Source organism: Porites lutea, chromosome 3 (genome assembly GCF_958299795.1).
Source record: "Porites lutea chromosome 3, jaPorLute2.1, whole genome shotgun sequence".
NCBI classification, from domain to species: domain Eukaryota; kingdom Metazoa; phylum Cnidaria; class Anthozoa; order Scleractinia; family Poritidae; genus Porites; species Porites lutea.
In genome coordinates, this window is record NC_133203.1 from 26,345,511 (window position 1) to 26,367,902 (window position 22,392).

Genomic DNA, 22,392 nt, shown 5'->3' on the forward strand with positions numbered 1-22,392 from the left:
TTATAGTTTTCGCTATTTGTTGACGTTTGTCAGCGTTTAAGAGTCTCTCTCACGAAAAAAAGCATTTTCTTAAAAATTCGTTTTTTTTTTTTCCTCAAATTTTTTCAGGGCCACAATTGATTGCACGCGTGCTGAACAAGAATGCTGTATAATGACAGACTAGAAACAATAGACAACTCCCAAAGCACAAACTCAGCCAAAACGCTAAAAATCTTCAATGTTTACTCAAGTTTGGGCTTATAGAAGATAATGTCACAGTTTTTCAATGACCATGAAATTCAGAGTCCGGGTAGTTAGTTAATCAATTGTGGCCCTGAAAAAATTTGGAGGAAAAAAAACTACGAATTTTTAAGAAAATGCTTTTTTCGTGAGAAGGACTCTTAAACGCTGACAAACGTCAACAAATAGCGAAAACTATAATTTCTATGTGTTTACTTTGCTCGAAATCGCGCGCATTTACAAGGCCCTAAAGCGTTTTGCTGAGTTGCAAGGACCCATCTGTTATAACGATGCCCAAAATAAAGGGATAAGTCTCATAGTTTTTTAGATATAATCCGTGTAAAGTTTGCTTATCATTTTCGCATAAATTATGACCTAAATTTGGAAACGGCTGAATTTCTCGAATTGGGTCTTTGCGATTTTGGTGAAACTCTGTTCAGCGCAAGGCACTAATGCGCACTATATGTAGCCGAGAGATTTTCACGAAAAAATGCCTGCAACAGCAGATTTTCGACTCAGACCTCAAAGGGGCGTGGCATTATAACCACGTGACATTTACTCCGATCGCCAAAAATTTTATGTTATATTGTAGATTGATCTATATGTTATCCATTCTATGTGTTAGACTTACGATAAACGTAAAGGTGGGGTTACCAGAGAGCTTCAAAGTAGGATGGTACCCCCCCAAAAAAACTGGGTCGAGTCACCTTAAGTTACCAAAAAGAACAAGTTTCGTTTTGTTTTAGCTTTTTTCTCCTTTCTTTACTTTTGCACTTCAAGAATATAAGAGCTTTGAGGTTCATCTATAAACACTCGAAAAGGCAATAATAAATAAAAGCTCCTACCTGTTAGCTCGCTCTTTCTATCAGTGGGTAGAGTACAATACTCGTAGTTCCTAAACCCCTTTAAAAGAGGAGCACCGCCAAAGAGATCAGCCTTCAATGAATGTGAAATATAAATACCGATTACATTAAAATCATGATTACAAAAACAATAAACTAAACTAGTTTAGCTGGCGCTGAATCAAACTTCTATAATTTAATACTAGTTCAAGTATTATTAAATTGGAATGTTAAAACACTAGCCACCTGGAATGGATGCACGCCAAACATTCAAGGTGACCTTAAAAGTTTGGCAAGTTGAAAATATAATTATTTAAAAAACAACAAACAAACGAGCTTGCAGGTACCTACGCGGCTAATGATTCGGTGATTTAAAATGAAAATGAGAAACAAAAAAGTAATATGTTTTAGGACTGTTTAGCTCGAACGTTAACAAAACGTTTAGGTTTGCTTAGTATACGTGTATAAGAACTCCTTTACAAAAGGCCGGACGTTTTACGAGGTCGACTGTATTAAATTCTTGGCAAGACTAGGTCAGTAGCTTTTTAAAAGTTAAATACCATAAAAGGAAATGAAAATAAACAGGAGCACAAGATTAACTTAGAATATTCGCTAGTTAAATAAAGAGCGCAACGCACGGATCTCAGAAAACACAGTCGACTGTTCAGCTCTCGTAATGGCGCATTATCTCATGGGTTTGTTGATTCTCTGTATTTCTGGAGTATCACTTGCAACTACCACCTCACCTCAGCGGCAAAACAGTGCAAAGATAAAAGATTTATGTGAGGTAAGATATAATTGTCCTGCTTCAGCTGATATTTCTTTTGTCTCCACGCGTAGAGCGTAAAAACAGCTTGACAGGTAAATTTTCCATCACTTCCCCCTCCGAAAAAGGTGTTCTCACTTACCTTAAAGTATTCGAGCACAGGTTTTATACCGTGTCACTTAAATGGAATCGCAGCTTTCATTTCATTAATAGATAATATTGTATCCAAGCGTCTTTTTGTATTCTTTGCGTTCTGAAATGGGCTGATTATCTGAATAACCCCCTTTTGTGACCTGGGCAATGTCTACCTTACATTGGTAAACTCGATTTTGGAATTTAGGGTGCTTTTCTTTGTCCATTCTTTGCTAATTAAAACCCAAGATCAGATCAAACGACGATTAGATCAAGAATACTGCTTTAGACCGGTCAAATGAAGAACAATCTTGCAATACGATATCTACTGGAAAGGTAAATCCTTACAAGTTGCGTAGCAGTTTTGTCTTGAGAACTAGAACAATGCAGGTCCTATTTGTATTGCGCAATTTTACCACTCCAATAAAACGAATAAATTGATCGTTTAATCCATGCCTCGGGTAGATAAATGGCCGTTTAAAGATGAGAAGTGTAGTCAAACAGCTGATGTATGTATTAAAATTGTTTCGAGTTACCGCTGGCAGTTTTCACACTTTTCGGATCCGTAGTAAAGAAACGCTTCGGATCCCATATCCGGCATTAGATGTGATCCAAACAATCCACCTCCGTTTTATTAGAATCCAAAAAACACGGAGGTGGATCATTGTGGATCATTTGGACTGATTAATAATCCTCTTTTGAATTTTAGTAAAGAAACGCACCCTTAATATGCTGTGTCACGAGGAAAAACAGCCTACCTGTCTATTTTATAGCGCTCTTAATTAAAATTAAGAGCGCTACGTATGACGCATTGGCGTTACGTTAAATCACCCTGGTGACGCGATGACCTGCATGCACGGAATGCACCACCACCCAGAATTACCTTTATACCACTTACTTCCTCACACACGTGCTAAGAGTAGCGTAAGAGCCTCACGCACCTCAAGCGCGACACGCCCGTTGGGTGTGTGAGGTGAGGCGAGAGAAGCAAAACCGACTGTCCGTTTTCCATACGATGAGTTTGTTCTGATCAGGGGCTTCAAAAAATGTCGTCGAGCTGTCAAAAACCTATTCACAACTTCACACTCTTTGTAAATTTGATATACGGTGATTGATTTCGCGAGAGAATAGCACGTGTTATTGTTTGCACTTGGCTTCTAATCTTGTGATGAACGCCGCTGTATCCAGTAGTTCATCCAAAGCAGTATTGAGCGTTGTTTCCGTGTGCAATGTAGTGTTTTCAAGAAGAAAAAAATGAGTGGAAGTGGTAGTACACCGACAAAGCCTGTGCCTGCTTCTCGAAGAGGGAGAAAGCCGAGCCCAGCACTTCAGATAATTGTAGAATGTGCGACTGTTGTTTCATGACAGTTCGACAATTTTAAGAGTGGATCGATAAACTCTGAAAAAATGTTTGTTGCCGCTGCTAGAAAAAAGGTCAAACGTTACCAAAGTTGGCCGACCTTCTGATAAACAAACTTTTTGATGTCCTCGACGAAGGACAATCTTTCTCCGCAAGAGTTTTGTCGCCGTGCGGAAAAAAGGTTAGAAACTGCGCTGCGATGCCTTCTCAAATTAGAGAAAAACTGAACACGCCAATGGATAATGAATTCATCACAGTAGGAAACATCGCGAATAACTTGTTGGAAACATAACTTGACAGCTTTTTAACAGCTTGTATCAAAATTTATCCAGTGGGAATTGCCCGTGGCTGGGAGAAGTAAGTAATTCAAACGAATATAAAGTACATATGCAGAACGGACAGTCCGTTTTTTCAGCGTCTCTCCCTAGTCTCGCTCTCCGTTTTCATCCTCGCTCCAGACCTCCGCACTTGAATACGCAAAAATATGCACTGTTTTGAAGTCTACCACAGTAATACCACCCTGTCATTGTGCCGTATGGAAAAGAAACAAGGTACTTAGTAAGAACGTAGTTCTCGCCCTGAAATTAGCCAGCACTCTCTCTCATACCAAAATGTAATCTTCACTTAAATTTCCTTTAAAGTTAAATTCGTCCAAGTTCAACATGAGCTGGTTTTCATATGTTTCTATGAATCCCCTTATCGCCATCCTTTTCTGCTAACGGATAATACCTCAGTTCTTAAAACACGGGAAAGTGCATTGATCTCTCTCAATACATGTGTTATAACCGGTCACAGCTAGAATACCTATGTTTGGGGGATTATGGAATTTAGAATCTATTTCTTTCTTCAGCTCTCCATTTAACTACAGTTGCTTATTTTCAGAAATCCATACTTGGTCATGGGTTTCCTGGCATTCCAGGATCAAATGGCATGCCGGGAATGTCTGGTACGCCAGGGCCGCAAAGACCCCAGGGAAGGGAAGGCGAGAAAGGGCAGATTGGTGATAAGGGATCACAAGGAATGCCGGGTCCAAGAGGAGACAGACGGCGCGAAGGGCCTCCTGGGAAGAGCGGACCGCCAGGAATAAAGGGCATTACAGGTGAACCAGGAATTCTGGGAACGAAAGGAGAGCAAGGCATTGTGGGAAATCAAGGAAGAAAAGGAGACAAAGGAGAGAAAGGAGAAAACGTCAAAGCAAGTCAAGCAAGTGTAGTGCCACAAACCAACTGGAAACAATGTGTGTGGAAATCAGAAACCGAAACTGATAACGGGAAGATTAAGGTAAACAAGAATCGCCTAAAGGCGATTTTTAACTGGGCTGCAAAGGGGCTATTTTTCCTGAGGGGAGGGGGCGGCTATACACACTCAGGCTACCATAAAACCTCGTCGGCAACCATTGCATGCAACAGAATCTCATGTGAGACTGAAACATAAACTCATTCAGAACATTGTACCCTTTTGAAAGACTTCCATAACCCCCAAAAAAGAGTACCATTTTTAAGTGGGGGCTGTATAATAACTTTTAAATTCCACCATTATGAATAAAAATAAACAAGTTAGCCATTAATTCTAAACAGGAAACAATTTGCATTATTTCCACGCACCCCTCCCCCAATCCCTCTGTGCCCCGAAAATATAGCGTGACAGTATAACGTGACTAATTCGACGTAACCGGAAATTCCAAAAATTGTTGTCCTTCTACGAGCATAAAATGCGACAGACTGAGCTGATTTACACTAGACAGAAATATTGTATTGTATGAAAACCAGAAGTATACTAAAACAGACAGTTAACAGCCCATTGATCCCGCCTGATCCAGGGGCCTCACTGACTGCACGGAGACTTAACTGCGCTTTTCACAAACGTGCGAACTCTAAAGTTCAAAAGCCACCTTCACAATCGTGTTTATCGCTGCCGTCAATCATAATTACGATCACAAGCAACGAACCTTGAAACAGAGAAACACACAAAACGGATCGAAATCCACAAATCACAAACCATGACCTTTTGAACCCGTGAAGTAAAGTTTTGTTTCCTAAGAGGTCCGTTAAGACGATTGACAGCAGCGAAAAACGCAATCGTCGGTTGGGTTCTGAACTTCAGAATTCGCATGTTTGTGAAAAGTGCGATCCTAATTTGCGGTCCACAGTCTACATGAAAACGCACTATTTTTTCCACAAGATGAAAAATATTCAGTTTTAAGATTTTCCTCATGGTATTTTTCTCTAACTTAAAGGAATAAAATCCTTTGCATTTTGAGACCTAAAAAAGTTTAAAGATTTCTCGCTCGCATGTTGCGTTCACCAGCACGCACTTCAAACAATGTAAATAGATGAAACGATCGATAACATATTTTTTACCTGATACCGATGTGAGTTAAAAATTCGCTCCAGTTCTGTTTGTCTCACCCAAGACTAACTTTTCTTCATTGAAGATAACTATGCCGCTTTATAACTCGCCCGAAGTTTTTGTGCCAGCTAAACAATATTGAAACACTATTCACAGTGACTCCTTTGTTTACTTCTGATAACATCTTCAAGCGAAGTCTCTCTTTTCAAGCGATTCATCTCAATGCACAATAATTGACCCTTATATTAGTTAAAATCCTATGGTTCATTTATATTAACGCTGTTTTTGCCCCCTCACATTGACTTTGTTCGTTCGTATTCAAAACACCTTTACGAAAATAAAGGTCGTATAAGTCATGTGTGTTATGTTTCGAGATAAATGGATTATACGCTTTTTTAAGTTTCCATCAATATGGCGTGCTTGCTGAATGGGCGAAAGCACAGAATTGTGATCACAAGATCTTGTACAAATTTAATGATAAAAGCTTAGCAAGATACAGATACAAACAAAAGCAAGCCCCCTGAAACCTTCGCGTGGGCTACACTTGTATGCTCTACTCAGTCACCAAACCTTGTCAGTAATAGCTCCTGTTTTCCTAAAGTCGCTCTCTGTGAAGCTCCCGGATGGGATGTCCCAGCTTTAAACTTGTGTGCGAAATTCTCAGAGTTCCTATTTTTGTCCGTGTCTTCTTTATCCTCAGTATCCGAAATTTAGACCTCCAAAGTGGCGTATGTTGCATTAAATAGAAGTAAATATTTAAAGGGAAAGCCAGTCTTCTAACATGGCAAAGTTGTCACGTCCCTCGCTCATGGACGTGCTTCACATCAGGATTCATCTGCCATTCATCGGTTGCCTGTGAACAGGCTCACTTCACTGACTATGACGGCTTACAATCAAGTCTTCAGCCATAGTGTCGTCAACTGGTGAAATACTTTGCTCATAAATTGTGCTTCTTAATTGCTCATGTACTACATTGATCGATAGTTCACGAAGCGGCCACGGCGTTCCAAACCTGACGCTCACAGTCATCTTTTCCGTCTTTTAGTGTGAACCTACCGTGAACGGCGTGTCGGTTTGAATGCAACGCGAGCATTTCTCTGAGTTTCCCAGCGCCAACATCATCTAACTGACTTAAACTCGAACAATAAAAAAATTATAGTGACTCCCATGATCGAATCGCCTCGAACAACGCAAATAGCCTTCTTCACGTTCGCAACGCTTTGTGGGTTTTTCAGGGGGAGCGCAGACGAGGTACAAAAAGTATCCCTGCAAGGCTCCGTGCAAGAGAAACTCATATGAAACCATTTGTGAGAACATCGTTTCTCGGTACCAGACCCTTGTGTCTTCCCTCCCCCGGGAGGCCGTTTTTCGCCGCAGACGACCGAAAGCGCATTTTATGACTGGGCCGCACAGGCAGCCCAGTAACAAGAAATATGCTAAATAATTGCTATGGATGACAAGACAAGACGATCTCATTTAATAGAAAATTTAAGGTTTTGCTGAAATTAACTTGGAGTCAATTAATTAGCTCTGAGAAGACAAATCTCCTTCCCCTTCCCGTGATCATTACTCCGTTTAACCTCTTTCAGTTGATGATTATTTCCTTTCCCATTTAGTATTACACGTTATCCAGGGTTGATCGACCTTTTTCTTAAACCTTTGAATTTGGGGTCAAATTATAGGTCCTAGACTAATAGTTAACCTGAAAAAATTGTATTTATTGATAAGTGTTTCAAAATCTTGTGTTATATTTTCGCGTAAGCTATGAACTAAGATTTTTTTTATCAAGCTTTTGTAGAAAAATGTATGATTACATTTTGACACCTAAACTAATGGAGACAGATAGTGTTAGTTAACTGTATATACAGCTAGAGCCAGACATGAAAATTGAAGAATTCTGAACGTATACTAACCCGAAGTGATAGAGGTGTGCTTGACATGGTGTAGCTTTAATCGGAAAAAATGGGAAGAAGCAGAGATTAGAGCAAAAGCTAGTAGGTTAGGAAACCAAGAATTGGCGGCTATCGTCAACTACTGATCAATTAGGTCACGTTTACGGCAAACGTGAATTTGGACCACGTGACCAAGTTTTCCCTTTCCTTATCTTTAACTGTTCTTTACTTCTATTAAAAATTATTAGTTTCTGGTTATTTTCATCCTTTAGAATTGTTTTCTAGAAATTCACAACTTGAATCTGCCTTTTGCCGTAAGCGTTTGCAGTTAATAGTCGTGACGACCATTTCCCGGCCTCCAAGAAAAATCAGGCCCGCTAGCAATAGTTAAGAAGTTAAATAAGTTTAAACTTGTGTTATCTTTAAAAGAGCTGTGTCACAAAATTCAGCCAAATTAGAAATTTCAAAATTCTCGTTAAATTAAGGGAAACATAAAAATAACCACTTAAAACATTGAAGGAAGGTTAAAATAACACATCGGAAACAACAGATGCCACGGACCGGCAAAACTGAAGATTGAAACGGATTGAAATTAGGATTTCTGAAAACTGTTCAGCCTTACAGCTTTTCAAAGTTGATCCCTACTGCTTGCAACTTCAAAAATATTGCTCGGGAGACACATTTGTTTGTCTCTGATCTCTGATTTTGTCATTTACATGTAATTTCTTTGCTTTCTTTAAGTTCAATAGCGATTGAGGGCGACTGTAATTAGCAAAATTAAACAAAATGAACTGGACTGCCATGACACAGCCCCTTTAATTGACGGTTTTGGATCAGTTAAAAGAAATAGGACGTTGTTTTTCTTTTGATAGAGTTCTCCTGATTTTTCACTGATATTTGTTAGTGCATTCAGTTTCCTTCAATGTGCAAGGCTTTCAGTAAAAGGTAATTTTACTACACATGTTTTTTATTTATTTATTTTTTTATTTCCAACGAATTAAACCCCAATTAGGTTCAAATTTCTTCATTTATCTCTGATCAGGTTTAATTTTGACTGTCCTTCCCGGGAAGAAAAATTGTTCTTGCAGCCTGCTCGATTTGATAGGCAGACAACGATCTGACTGGTAAAAATCGACCTTCGCGAATCTGCGCGTCCAGCCCTCTTTTCTATCGGTTGAGGAGTAACAAATCAAGTTCCTAAAAAGAGGCTGATGGTAATCGAGCAAAGAATGTGATAAAACTCATGGAAACATACGCAACCTCATTTCCAGCCAATACACAAGCTCATTTCCATTTTCGTTCTTGATTCTTTCTTGATTCATGGCTCAAATATAAATAGGTAAACTTTTTAACTAGGGGTGTCTAACAATAATCATCATATTTATTGAGGAAACTTTTTCATAAAAGATATGGTTTTCAAAAAGGACCTCAAGGAACTTTCATCGGAAATGTGGAGAATGGTACTGGACATATTTTATAAAATATCTAAGATAGTACGCACGCTCTGATTAGCCAAGAGGCGTGACATCAATATTTTTTTCTCTCTGTTTTGTTTGATTGTTTTTAAATTGTCTGTTTCTTTTTCTTTCTTCCCCTTTTTTTACTCCTTTTTTTTTTAACCGTGAGCGTATGAGGAAGCTATGCGTATACGTCGGTCCCAACATGTATCGTATGACTCTTGTCTTCACCCCTGTTAGCCACCGTGGCGACCGGGTTCGAATCTCAGGCTTGGTGAATAAAAAAAGGGTGTTTTCTCATTAGGGGAGGTGGGGAAACACGGTGTTTTACAGGAGAATACCAAATAACCAAACGGGCGTGAAATTATTCCCTAATTTCACGAGTATACCATTTGATTACCTATTAATATCATGGGTGATAGATAGCTAGATAGGGAGTATCTGCTCCGATTTTAAAACAAATCCCAATTCTTGCGAGCAAATCCAGGCGATCAACATCTGTCATTTTACAGCGAAAGCTTTAGCAATTCGTCACGGTATGGAACAACGTGCATAACTTGTTGAAAACATTACTTGACAGCTTGGTGACAGCTTGCATCGAAATTTGGCCAATGGGAATTGCCCGTGGCTGGGAGAAGCGGGTAATTCGAACGAATATAACGTATGCAAAACGGACAGTCCGTATTTTTAGCGTCTCTCCCCAGTCTCGCTCTCTTTTTTCAGCCTCGTTTGACTGCTCGCGCGTACTTGAATACGCAAAAATACGGACTGTTTTACAGTCTAGTTAGAATCCTTCTTGATGTTCTCTTGTGTGTTCAGATTTTCTAAGGCGTCTTTTTGTGCCCTGACATCTTCAATCACGGTATTTTAGAACTTCGTCGCCATATTGACGCTGAGACGTACGGAAGGGTTGCCATGGCAATTTTGTAATTTCACATGTGAAATTACAAATTAACGCTGAAATTTCGCGCCAAAATTAAGGAGTAATTCGTCACCTATGATATTACAAAGCTAATTGAGGTTCATTTATTAAACCCTCGAAAAGGCAATAGCAAATAAGAGCCCATGAGTAAAGGGGGCATTATAGTTGAATTTATCTAATGCGGAAAACACTGTTTAAGCAATAGAAAACGTTTTCAGTGTTTGCAAAACCCTCGACTTTGTCTTGGGTTTGCATAACTGTCTCGAATTCTCCCAGCCCCTCTAGTGTTTACATCAGGCTATGCAAACACAGGAAAAAAGTTTTCTATTGCTTTTATAAAATAACTTTCCCGAGAAAAAAACGCAAAACTTTTTGTTATGGCACTGATTAAAAGAGAAATTCTTACCAGTCGCAAAGTCTTGTACACGACGTCTTGCACGCGTAATCAGTTCTTGTTTTGCAAAAAGATGCTATTCAAAATACGGATTTTTCTCGCTTAAACTGTCAGCTTAAGCGAAAAAAAATTGACACACCTTCTTTGTAACGATTTTTCAAGTTTCACCCGACGGAGGAATTGGTAAATAAAGTAAACTTGTTGAGTTTTGAACTCGAAAACTTTTTCAAATTCGTCCTTGCGTGATTAGCGCGCGAAAAGCAAAAAATCTTGACGCCACAACCATGTTTACATATTCTCATGCAAAGACTCCTCTCGGCCAATCAGAGCGCGCGTACTATCTTAGTTATTTTATAAAATCTAATAATCTATCAGTAAGTCCGCTATCTTGTCTGAGATACCTCAGTATGATGGCGGCTAGTATAAACTTCAATTGCAACTTTCGGATCACCTTCGAATCCTGTGAAAAATTCTTAGTGTATTTTTAAATTTTCTATCAGCTACCTGACTCATTTTTAGTAATGCTTTAGCAAATGTAATTAAAACTACGCCCCAAAACCCCCGTCCCCTGATCGACCGGGACAAAGCAGAGCATTTGACAAGCATTTACTGCTAAAGTTGTAAAATGCCTCGCGACCCAAGGCCAACTCCTCCAACTGAAATTAACGACCTTGAATTCATAGATACTCAAGTGTCAGTTGATTTTCAGGCCATGTTAATTACCATGTCGAGTCACGTTTTTATGTTTTCACGTGATCGAATTCCTTTCTCATTGCTGACTTTTCAGGAATCATAGTTTTACAGTTTAAGGAGGCTGAAACCGAAAGAACTTTCATCGATTATCCTTCCGCCAACAAAAATTCGTTCCTTCTTGTTAAAAGAAAACGCCATTGTTCGACTTGGCCTAAGAAACGCTCAGAAATGTGGCGTATTAATCCTTATCGTTGGATTTGCAACTCTTGACCCAGCCCACCTCTGTGGAAAGTGGTGGTGATGGTCAAAAAAGGAGGTACCGGTAATTGGGGGGAGGGGAGAAGCGTGCATAATGTTTTACTTTTGTCTACCTTCCGTTTTCTACTCTCCTCTATATGATACTATAAGCGCCTACAGGAAATTAGACAACACATACGGAAGTTAATAAAGCGGATAACGGGAACGCGGAGCAAGCAGGAGAATCGGGTAATGGAATGGAATCGGGAATGGGAAAATGCAAAATGCATGGGAACAATGCAAAGAATTGGAAGAAGCTGCTTCTTAGAGGTTGCAACCTCAAACCTTTTACAGTGTTAAAAATTGAAACGAAAACAAATAGTGGTAGTTAAGAGATAAATTGAATAGAAAGAATACTTGCATGTACAACGGCCCACTTCAACAAGAATGTGGCACGTAACACTGATCACAGTTCGCAGGGTTCTGGTTCAGCTCTCAGCATGGTTTAGTATTTCGCTGTTTTCCTGATTCTCTGTATTTCTGGTGGTTCACAAGGAACAACCAGCTAGGCTCAACAACAACAAAAAGAACAGATAAAAGATTCATGCGAGGTATCGAATTATTATTTTGCTTTAGTTGACATTTCTTGGTGAAGGATAGTGCTTGGAAAAAAAACCGCGTGAACAAGGCCTGCTCGAAGATTAGAGCAACTGTCAAAGTGCTAGCTTTCTGATAGCTTATCTTAATCTCTCTGCGCCTATTTTTGAGTGAAGATATTGCGTAAGCCGAATCTTTACTGTAGTTTAACACGTCTAAATTTTCACAATCCTGTTTCAACTTTTGGTCTCACTGCCTGTTTTTTTTTTCTCTTCTTCTTCTTTTCGTTTAGTCTAGCCCTTGGTCTAAACAGTTTGAGTTTTCAGTTTCGCCTCCAAAACAAGGGAGACTGCAATATCTCTGTCAATTTAATTCCATCCAAAGGGGTCTTCAAAGTTAACATAAACGTTTTACGGGGTCATTGTATTTATGATACACTTCTCTCTCAACTCTTCACGTAACTGACAATTCATCTTTCTTTTCATGGTTTTCCTGGCATTCCACGATCAAATGGCTTGCCGGGAATGCCAGGCATTCCAGGACCGCAAGGACCTCAGGGATGGGAAGGTCCAAAAGGGCAGATCGGTGATAGGGGATCACAAGGAATGCCGGGTCTAAGGGGAGACAGGGGGCGCGAAGGGCCTCCTGGGAAGAGCGATGAACCTGGACGTGTGGGAATGAAAGGAGAACGAGGCATTGTGGGAAATAATAATTGAATACTATTTAATTATTATTTCCCACATTGGAAACAATGTGTGTAGAAATCAGACAGCGTTACTGATAACGGAAAGATTAAGATAAACTGGAAATTAAAAACACGCTTTATGCGGACTCTCGTGAGTGAGGTAGATGATCTCAATCGGTAGAATGAGGTTGAAAATTCAAAATTTTGTTGAGATAAAAGCAATTTAACAGCAATGAGGTTATTAATCTCCTCCTCCTCTCAGCCTTCATTCCAGTTAAAGGCATCAATTTCCTGCGTTATTCAGCATTACTAGAGTTGCAGCCTTATAAATCTTTTTCTTTTTTTTTTCTTTCCAGGACTGTGCTTTTAAATAGTTGAAGTCGGATACAGCGCTTAAAGTCTCATTTCACGGAACCATGAGGGTTCATGGCGAATTCAAATTTAATGGGAACGAATGCAGTGGAACAATGACGATTGAAGCTGCTGTTTACAACAACTGGTCATCTGGGAACCCTAATCTGCATCATCATCGGTCATTTGAGGGGTACTGTGAAAACATCCTACAAGGTGCAGTTAGAGTGGAATGATGGTTAGGACAGTGTAGTGGCTACACACAGGGTGATGCTCACACCGGATGGGAGTCGGTGTCCCGGGTAATGACAGAAGAAGTATCTAGGAACCAGTCCTAATAAGGGCGTCTTGGCTTCCAAAAGAAATTAACAGTTTGTCCTTCCAAGTAATTTTTTCTTGTTTTCTTGTTTTTTTTTTTAATTATTTTTTTGTTGTTTTTGTGCGCGGAATGAATGTTGTGTGCCTGTGTGTTAAGAAATCATATACAAATATAGAAAAATATGACGCGTGTGGAGGCAATTCATTTCAGCGTAAGCATCGCCGGCTCAAGAGTACGTATCAGTATATCTCTTGTTTTGTTATTCACTCTGTTTTCTATCCTTGCATAGAGCAGAGCTCATACTAATAACTTAAACATTTGAACAACAGAAAAGAACCAAAACAGATCAACCTTCAAGGGATGTAAAACTTAAAAACCGATTACCTCAAAATCATGATCAAAGAAAACAATCTAAAGGCCTTGGCAAGGCTTGCTGGCGCTGAATGAAAATTCTAATTTAATACTTAACACCACCGACCTTGCAGAAGTAGATACACTCTAAACATTTAAGTGAGGTCATCTTGAATTGTTGGCATGTTAAAAAGAGAACAAAATCGAACAAAGTATACCTATAATAAATAAAAACGAAGCAACAACTATCTTGCATGTAACATTGTATCAAGGTCTTAAAATTCTCTTTTGTTTAAATTACGCATTTTTTTAGTCATATGATCAGAACAAACAAAACGTGCGTGCCCATTGGTCAGTGGGAAAATTATCTGATGGTGTTAAGATTAAAAATAGAAACCACAACTATGTTTTGGGCTTGTTTAGCTGGAGCTTGACTAAATTTTCAGTTGACTACTCACACGTACTGATTATCCACTTAAAAGGGCCGGATATTATTTAATAGGTGGCTGCATTAAATATTTAGTTGTTCGAGAAAGAAATAGGAACAAGGACCAAATTAGTAACGACAATTATTAGTGCCATAAAAAAATGCAAATAAGAAGTTAAACAATATTCGCTATCCAATAAACGAGCACAAAGCACGGATCACAAAACACCGCTGCAGCATTTCGCTTTTCCGTCGATGTATATTTTTCTGCGAATTCGCTGGGAACAGCCAACTAACCTCAAATATCTTTTACTCTCGATCAAATGTGATTAACTTAACTGAAAGTAGGGGTGACCTGTTTCTGCTAAACACTATAAACAGTAACCTTAGAACAACACAAAGCTTCCAATTCTTAATTTCTTTTATGTTTTAATAACTCCACTTCAAATTGAAAAGGGAAAAATATTTATCTAAGGGGTTTCTTCGAACTTTTATCTGACGCGTACTTTGAATAAAATGACTCGAAGATACAATAAAATAAGTAAACCAAGAAAATGATAAGTAACACAGAACAGATTCTTCGAATAAATGCGTTCTTTTGTCAGAACCATCCTATGAAACCAGCGATCCAGAACTGATCTCAAATTCTTGAATGCGAACAGGTAAAACTGCTTTACTCTTTGCTGCCTCAAGCGGCTACTTCATAGTAGATGGAAAAGTTGCAAAGATGGAGGAGAGAATATCGATCAACAATTTTATTAGAGAATAAGCCTTGTAGAGGGAAATTGCTATAAACACGCGATGAACAAAAGCTAAAAACAATTGTCCTACTTCCTGTATTGTACTTTGGATACCCTGGACGATAACAATCTTTTCTCTAATTGTTATTTTTATTATTTATTATTATTATTATTATTATTATTTTTTATCCACATTAAACATTAAAAATAGATGCACTGACCAGGAATCAAACCCGGGCTTCCCGCGTGGCACCATTGCCCTATTAAAAACTGCCTGGTTGCCTTTAAAGATGCATTGTGGTTAAATTTTTGTGGTGAAAAGAGAAAAGGAAAAGGAAAACAACACAAAACAAAGCAAACACACACAAAACAAACAAACAATCAAGCAAAAAAGGCAAGGTAGAAAAAGGTATACAAGTAATCCAGGAGTAAGCGTGCTAACCTCTTCAGGGAGGCCTTGGTGCGATGGCGGGCTATCAAATCTTTACCTATGGACTTTCCACTTTAAATTCACTTTCCTCTTTATAAAAAAAGAAAAGTGCAAGAGATTCACGCATATTTAAATGGTAATAAGAAAGAAGGAAGCCTCGTTGGAGTGGATTATTGATCAACAAAAAAAAGTACCAAACCAACTAGCCAGCGAGAAAATAGAAAAACTATTAGTATTCCTTTTCTAGATAAACTGTAAAAACGTTTGGCTAGAGCTTATATTTTTCAAATTTCTACTCATCGTTTACTTTCCTGGATGCGGTGAAATTCTTTCCATTGTGTTATATTAAAAAACGTACAGAAAGAAAGAAAAAAATCTGGAATTCTGTTTCTTAGTTTAAAATAAATTATCATTAGTATTGCCTCGATCAGAGATGGATTTATAGTTGCTCCATGCTACTCTTTGAGTATCTTTTACTAGCAGGCCACTTTGCTGGTCCTTATTATCTCGGTATTTAAAAAAAAAGGAACAACAGCCAAGTTTGAGCTTGTTTAGAAACACGACCTACGTACTGAGCAGGGGAAACTATGAGGAGGTCACGACTTGATATTTTTGACATGCTAGCAAAAAGAAACTTCATGTAAAAGCAACAATAAACGGTAGCTATCAGCGCTATCAAAATTTTGATGCCCTTGTAAATAACTTACTAAACCCTGCTTGCGTACACGTTAACGTAAAAACAAAAAACACATTTCACTTTAACTTTGAAAATATTTGAATTCAAGAAACGAGAATGGTAGTGATAGTGGACAGTAGATGCGGAATAACGGTTCTGTCCATATCATAATGAGGTATTTATGCCGCACCGTAGTAGTAATTTGGGGAGCACTCATTTAAGTTACATCAGAGATGGTACTGGAGTGTTGGGCATTATTTGGCCACTTGTCTGAGTGGCAGTTTAATTGACTGTCAAACAAAGACGCGTTAGATAACAGCGATAATTCTGAACAATTTGTTATTTTTAGCAATGGTGGGGCTAGAAATTCGCGCAATTGCAAAACTATATTATAAACGTACAAAAGGTCTCCCGACAGATGGCAAAGGAGGACGCTGGGGAGAGAAATATTTTTTGCTCCGAGATGTAATCGCCGTGGTGAAAGCAGGAGCGAGCGAACGCGGGAATGTTTCCATATGTACGCTCCCTTAATAGAGCGATGAAAATGATTACCTCTTGAAAGGGAGGTTAGGTTAACACGAGTCGGATGACCAACTATGCAGCGAGACAACCCCTGAAGACCGTCTGAAAGACATACTATGGTATCGACATAAATAACATTATGCCTTGGCATAGCGTTTGATTTTAACTGGTTTTGTTGTTACTTATCCGTTTTCTCTCCTTGCTAAGAGTTCATCACTTATGATAAATGCTTAGCAACAGAATCTTCAAAGAATGTGAACTTTGTCAGGTTGGAACTTGCGTGGCTGGCGCTGAATCAAAATTGTGATTTAATAATGAGCACTAACCATCTAGAAGTGGGTGCTTTCAAGAGGTTGCAACCCTAAATTTTTTGCGGGTTAGAACCAAAAAAGAAAACAGGGTATTATCAAAGAAAATAAGGCAACAAATATCGTGCACATAACAAATTAAAGTTACTTCAATTGGCTAAAATTATGCATTTGTTTCAGTACGAAGTCCAAGTTCTCAAACGTGCAAACGTATAATGAGATCGAGTAAAAAGGTTACTGCAAAATAAAAATCGAACTCAAACGAAACGTGCACAGGTAAATGATATGGTGGCTAAAAGATACGAGGTAAATGATATGGTGATTTAAATATAGTATAGATAAATATATAAAAATTGAAACTCTACCTGCACGTATAATGATTCACTTTGAAAGGGAGAGCTTGTTCGAGAAGGAAAACAAACAAATATTTCTACCAAAAAAGGAAATAAAATAAAGAGGTAACCAGCACCATTAAAACAGGAAGAAAACAAATTTTTGTTATTTAACCGATGGGCTCGTAGCACTGATTTCAGTAATCGCAGTGTTCAGGTTGCGCTCTAATGATGGTTCAGTATTTCGCTGTTTTCTTGGTTTTCTCTTTCTCTAGCGGTTCATTGGGAACAACCACCTCACCTCAGCAGCAAAACACCGCAAAGTTAAAAGATTTATGCGAGGTATGAAACAATTATTCTGTTTTAGCTGACATTTTTGGGTCTCCGGCAGTGGGTGGACAAGAAAATCGTATCAAAAAGGTCTGCAACGGAGTTTGTATTGGCACAATGAAAATGACAGCTTCGTCATAAGGCACGGTGCTCTTTCTGAGATTTACTATTTATTATTTAGTTGATAGATAACGTAAACCTCAACGTTTCTGTTGTTGTTAAGTCTGCGTTTCAAAATTTGCCCCAAAGGTTGGTCTCGCGGATTGTTCTGATCTACCCAGTTTTAGATAAATTTATTTCTTAGCCTTCTCAATAATAGACAGGTATCGATTGACGGCGGAGCTCCCCCTTTTAGCGTTGTTTATGAAGGCAAAAAGCAAAATAAAATGCGGGGAGACTGAGCTTTGCTTATTAAAAAGGAATTTCTCTTTCCACTATAAAATGTCTAGTAAATATATCCCTAGCTTTTAAGATTTTTTTGGTTTTAAAAATATTAAATTGATTTATCGTTATTATTATTTATATCATTGCTATTACTGTTATCGTTTTTTTTTTTCATTTTTATTATTTTTATCATTAGTTTTTGGTTATTACTTTGTATATCATCATCATCATCATCATCACCATCATCACCATTGTTATAATTCTATTATTATCCTAGCAATCATTACCATAGTCTGAAGAATCTGCATTCTTCACAATAACCAAAGCTTAAACTTTCACGTGATTTTGAAGCACTTAAAATTCTGAGCCGAGCAACTCTCCTTCTTAAATCCTTGCATTTTCCCGACTTTTCCTTTTTCAATTTAAACCATTCGGGTAGTTCCCTGAGGGACTACTATAACCTGGCAATTATATAACACCATCCTTGCTTTTTATCTAAAAACATAACGTTATGCCGAAGATGTTCAATACCGTGATCATCATCATCATCATCATCTTGATTATAATTATTATTTTCTTTGCTTCTTACTTTAAATATCGATATATTTTGCTTTGCTTAGGGGGATAACTGGGAGTTCGTCAAAGCGTTTGTCTCGATCGCTTTCTTTATCTTTATAAGTAGCCTTACTAAAATAATCCTTGATAAAAAATTCCCGCTTGGTTATTTATTAAACTTTCTGTTTCACATGAATCATTATAGGTTTTCGTGAATCTTGATTAAAACTTCCCGCCGTTCTTCACTACTAACTGGAAATTTACGCTTTTATTCCCGCTTTGCCCATAGACGTATGGGTAATTTTTCGCCAGGGGGACGGTAAACTATTTGCTCTAAAAATTCTCGCAAGTTGCCCAATTTTTTTACGAAACAGTAAAAAAGAAATGAGGGTCATACGATGCAACAACATAGGCCTACATATGAAGTGAAAGTATTTTTACATATGAATCTATTATATGAGCTCATAAAATACGTTAAAAGAAATAGAGGATATTACATGGCCGCGCGGAGATACAGATGATTTCTCTTCGAGTGTTGAAAAATATTTCACTCGTTCGCTGCTCTCCTAGTGATATATTTTTTCCACACAAGAAGAGAAATTTTGTATCTCCAGCGGCCGTGTAATGTTCTATTTATTATATAAACACCAATGAAATACCAAACCACTTTCATTGTTTTTTGGTGTGAAAGGCGCGATTTATCGTGTAGCCATAGCAACGGTGACATTTTCACATGTGAAGATATCAAGTTTTCGAAAAAGCTCACCTGGTATTTCATCGGTGTTTATATAATAAATAGCTGTCTTTGCCATTTTGACTGCCGAAAATATCAATGATACGATCCATGTCATTGTTGACATCAAAATTGCATCAAAAAGTTTCGCAACCGAGTTTATATTTGCACAATAAAAATGCCAGCTTTGACTCTTCTGTTGTTAAGTTGGCCCCAAAGGTTGTTCTGACCTACCCAATTTTAGACAATTTATTTGGCAGTTTCTCAATAATGAATAGATGGGTATCTATAGACGGCCGTGACATATCAATTGAATTGAGGGCGGAGCTTTCCTTTTTGTTGTTGTTTATGAAGGCAAGCAACAAAATGAAATGCAGGGAGACTGAACTTTGTTTTCAAAAAAAAATTTCTCTTTTCCACCACAGAACATCTAAATATATCACTAGCTTTTAAGACTTTTTTTTATTTTTAAAAATTTATCATTAACTTATCGTTATTTTCAATATCATTGCTGATATTATTATCGTTATTTTCATTTTTATTATTGTTATCATTATTATTTGGTTATTATGTCATCGTCATCATCGTCATCATCGTCATCATCATCATCATCATTATCATTTTCATTATTATTATTTTTTCATTATTATCCTAGTCTGATGAATTTGTATTCGTCACCATAACCAAAGCTCCGACTATTACGTGATTCTGAAGCATTTACATTCCTCCGCCGAGCAACCCTCCTTCTTAAATCCTTGCGCTTTCCCGACTTTTCTTTTTTTTGGTAACTCCTTGACAGGCGTTTTGTTGCTTTCACCCCTACCCCAGGGACTACTATAACAATTATATGACACCATTCTTGCTTTTTATCTAAAAACACTATGTCATGCCGACGATGTTCGATGCCGCCATCATCATTATCATCATCATCATCATCTTGATGACTATTATTATTTCTTTTCTTCTTTCTTTATTTTGTTTTGCTTAATGGGATCACTGGGGGTTTGCCAAACCGTTGACGTATATTGATAAAGAAAGCGGTTGGGACAGCCTTACTAAAATAATCCTTGATATAAAATTCCTGCTTGGTTATTTAAGGATTAAACAAGTTTTCGTGAATTTTGATTAAAAGTTCCTGCTGTTCTTTACTACTAACTGAAAATGGACGCTTTGCCCATAGACGTACAGGCAATCGAAAGTATTCTTACATATCAATCTATCATAAGAGCTAATAAAACACGTCATAAAACGCTGTCTTTGCCATTTTGACTGCCGAAAATAGCAATGATACGATCCATGTAATGATTGTTGACTACAGAGTCGGCGTAAGCCCTTTCAGTGTTAATAAGTGCAATTTAATTTCAATCCAGATGAAAGGAAATTTGAAATGCACTACCCGCGGTAATTCGTTCATTCCGTTGGGGGGCCAGAACAGACTTTACGTGTGTGGCGCAGGCTAAACTGTGGCGCGATTCTGGTGTCAGCTGCGTTTGTTTTGCGCTTGTTCACCTACAAGGGCTTGAAGGCGGCGCGATGGCGTTCGTCTGAGTGCCCTGGCTTCTCGTAGTTCAAACTTCTTCATTTTCAAACCCCGGCTGATGCTATCTTCCATACGCTGTTGAAACGTTCTTCACTCCGACACTAGCCGAAGGTCTAAATGGTCAAGTGGAGCGGAGATGATTCTAGAAAGTTATGCGGAAGTTGATTCTAATCAATTCACGGCTGGAAATTCCCCACACCAGCTAGTGCAGTGCAGCACAGTACCCAACAATTACAGTCAAAACAGGTCAAGCGTATCCCCCAAGATTCTATTAATGAATTGATTATTTGAAAAATGAATCTGTTAGTAGTTCCCGTAACTGGTGTCAAATTCAAATCGGAATTACTGCATGTGTAATGAGCAGTGAATAATTTACGAGAACTTGTCTGTATTTGGTCAGATTGAAAATCTTTGAATGAATTAAAATTCTTAGAAGACATTTACATCAAATTCAGGGAAACTGAGCTAGTAGAAATTTCGTAAATGAATCGCATGTGAATTCACGGCTCATTATGCATGCAATAATGTAGAGATGAATCTGAAATCTACAACTGCCAACGGACTCAACTTTCGAATAATAAATTTATTAGTGGAATTTTGGGGGGGTACGCTTGACCTGGCTTCACTGTAAAGAACTAAAAATGTGTAAATCAACATGATACCCTTCACGAATAACCAGAAAGTCATAACGTGCTAGCCAATTGCTGTCTCTAGTGAATTTAACTGGTTTAATCTCTTCGAAATGATAAAAAGGTTTGGAAACTTCTTTAAAAGTCGACTTTCCCAAATTTCTCTTTCTTTTTCTTCCACCAACACACCCCCCCACCCCCCCCCCACCCCTTCCCTGGCCTGTATGCATGTACTACGGCTTGGCCTCTAATTAACTACTCAATTACTCTCTCAATACATTACCCCCGTTCACTGCTATAATAGGCTATGGCTCTTCTTTTAATTAGACATCTGTACTTTCAGAAATCTATACTGAGTCATGGTTTTCCAGGCATTCCAGGGTCAAATGGCATGCCGGGAATGCCGGGCGTGCCTGGGCCACAGGGACCCCAGGGAAAAGAAGGTCCAAAAGGACAAATTGGTGATAAGGGATCGCAAGGAGTGCAGGGTCCAAGAGGAGACAGAGGGCGCGAAGGGTCCACCGGGAAGAGCGGGCCACCAGGAATTATGGGAATAAAAGGTGAACCGGGGCTTGTGGGAATAAAAGGAGAGCCAGGCATTGTGGGAAATCAAGGAAGAAAGGGAGACAAAGGAGAGAAAGGAGAAAGCGCCAAAGCAAGTCAAGTAAGTGTAGTACCACAAAGCAACTGGAAACAATGTGTGTGGAAATCAGGCACCGAAAAGGATAACGGAAAGATTAAGGTAAACAATAAACGCCCTAAAAGCTAAACACGAACTATTTATAAGTACCACAGAGGATGTTCATCGGTGGAAAAAGATCGAAAATCCGTTTTTCCGCGATAAAGTTAAAAGTACAGCTATGACCTCAACCTCATTGTTTCAGCCTTCATCCCCAATCAAAAAAGAAAAAATATATATATTTAGACAAATTGCCCAATATTTCGGTTTTAAAACACACCTTCTTCAGGGGCTAAAATAAAAAAGAAAATAAAACTAAAATTTAGTTACAAACAATAAGAATTTTAAAATCTGACAATAAAAACAATGGGTTGTTATTGGTGTAGGAGACTAGGTGGTATTATATATCAGTGAGCTTCGTCAAGTCTATTTATTCCCAGAGGAGATAATGTGTTCGCTTTGAGTATTCAATGAGCTTTTCGAGCCTTTCTCGCAGCGTCACAGTTGTACTGATCCAGGTCTACAACTGGGAGATCCAGCA

The 22,392-nt window shown here is 38.4% G+C and overlaps 2 protein-coding genes across 2 annotated transcripts in view; both read left to right on the forward strand.

The window, feature by feature from the left end:
• Positions 1 to 22,392, forward strand: part of LOC140930823 (collagen triple helix repeat-containing protein 1-like) — a 42,016-nt gene that overhangs the window by 18,739 nt on the left and 885 nt on the right. The window contains exon 2 of the mRNA XM_073380535.1: positions 21,516 to 21,914. Coding sequence (XP_073236636.1) covers positions 21,564 to 21,914 — 351 coding nt within the window. The 5' untranslated portion in view covers positions 21,516 to 21,563. The remainder of the gene's footprint in view (positions 1 to 21,515; positions 21,915 to 22,392) is intronic.
• Positions 1,738 to 13,132, forward strand: LOC140932053 (uncharacterized). Its single transcript, XM_073381716.1, has 3 exons — positions 1,738 to 1,848; positions 4,202 to 4,600; positions 12,920 to 13,132. The coding sequence occupies exons 1-3, from the start codon at positions 1,738 to 1,740 to the stop codon at positions 13,130 to 13,132; spliced, it is 723 nt and encodes a 240-aa protein (XP_073237817.1).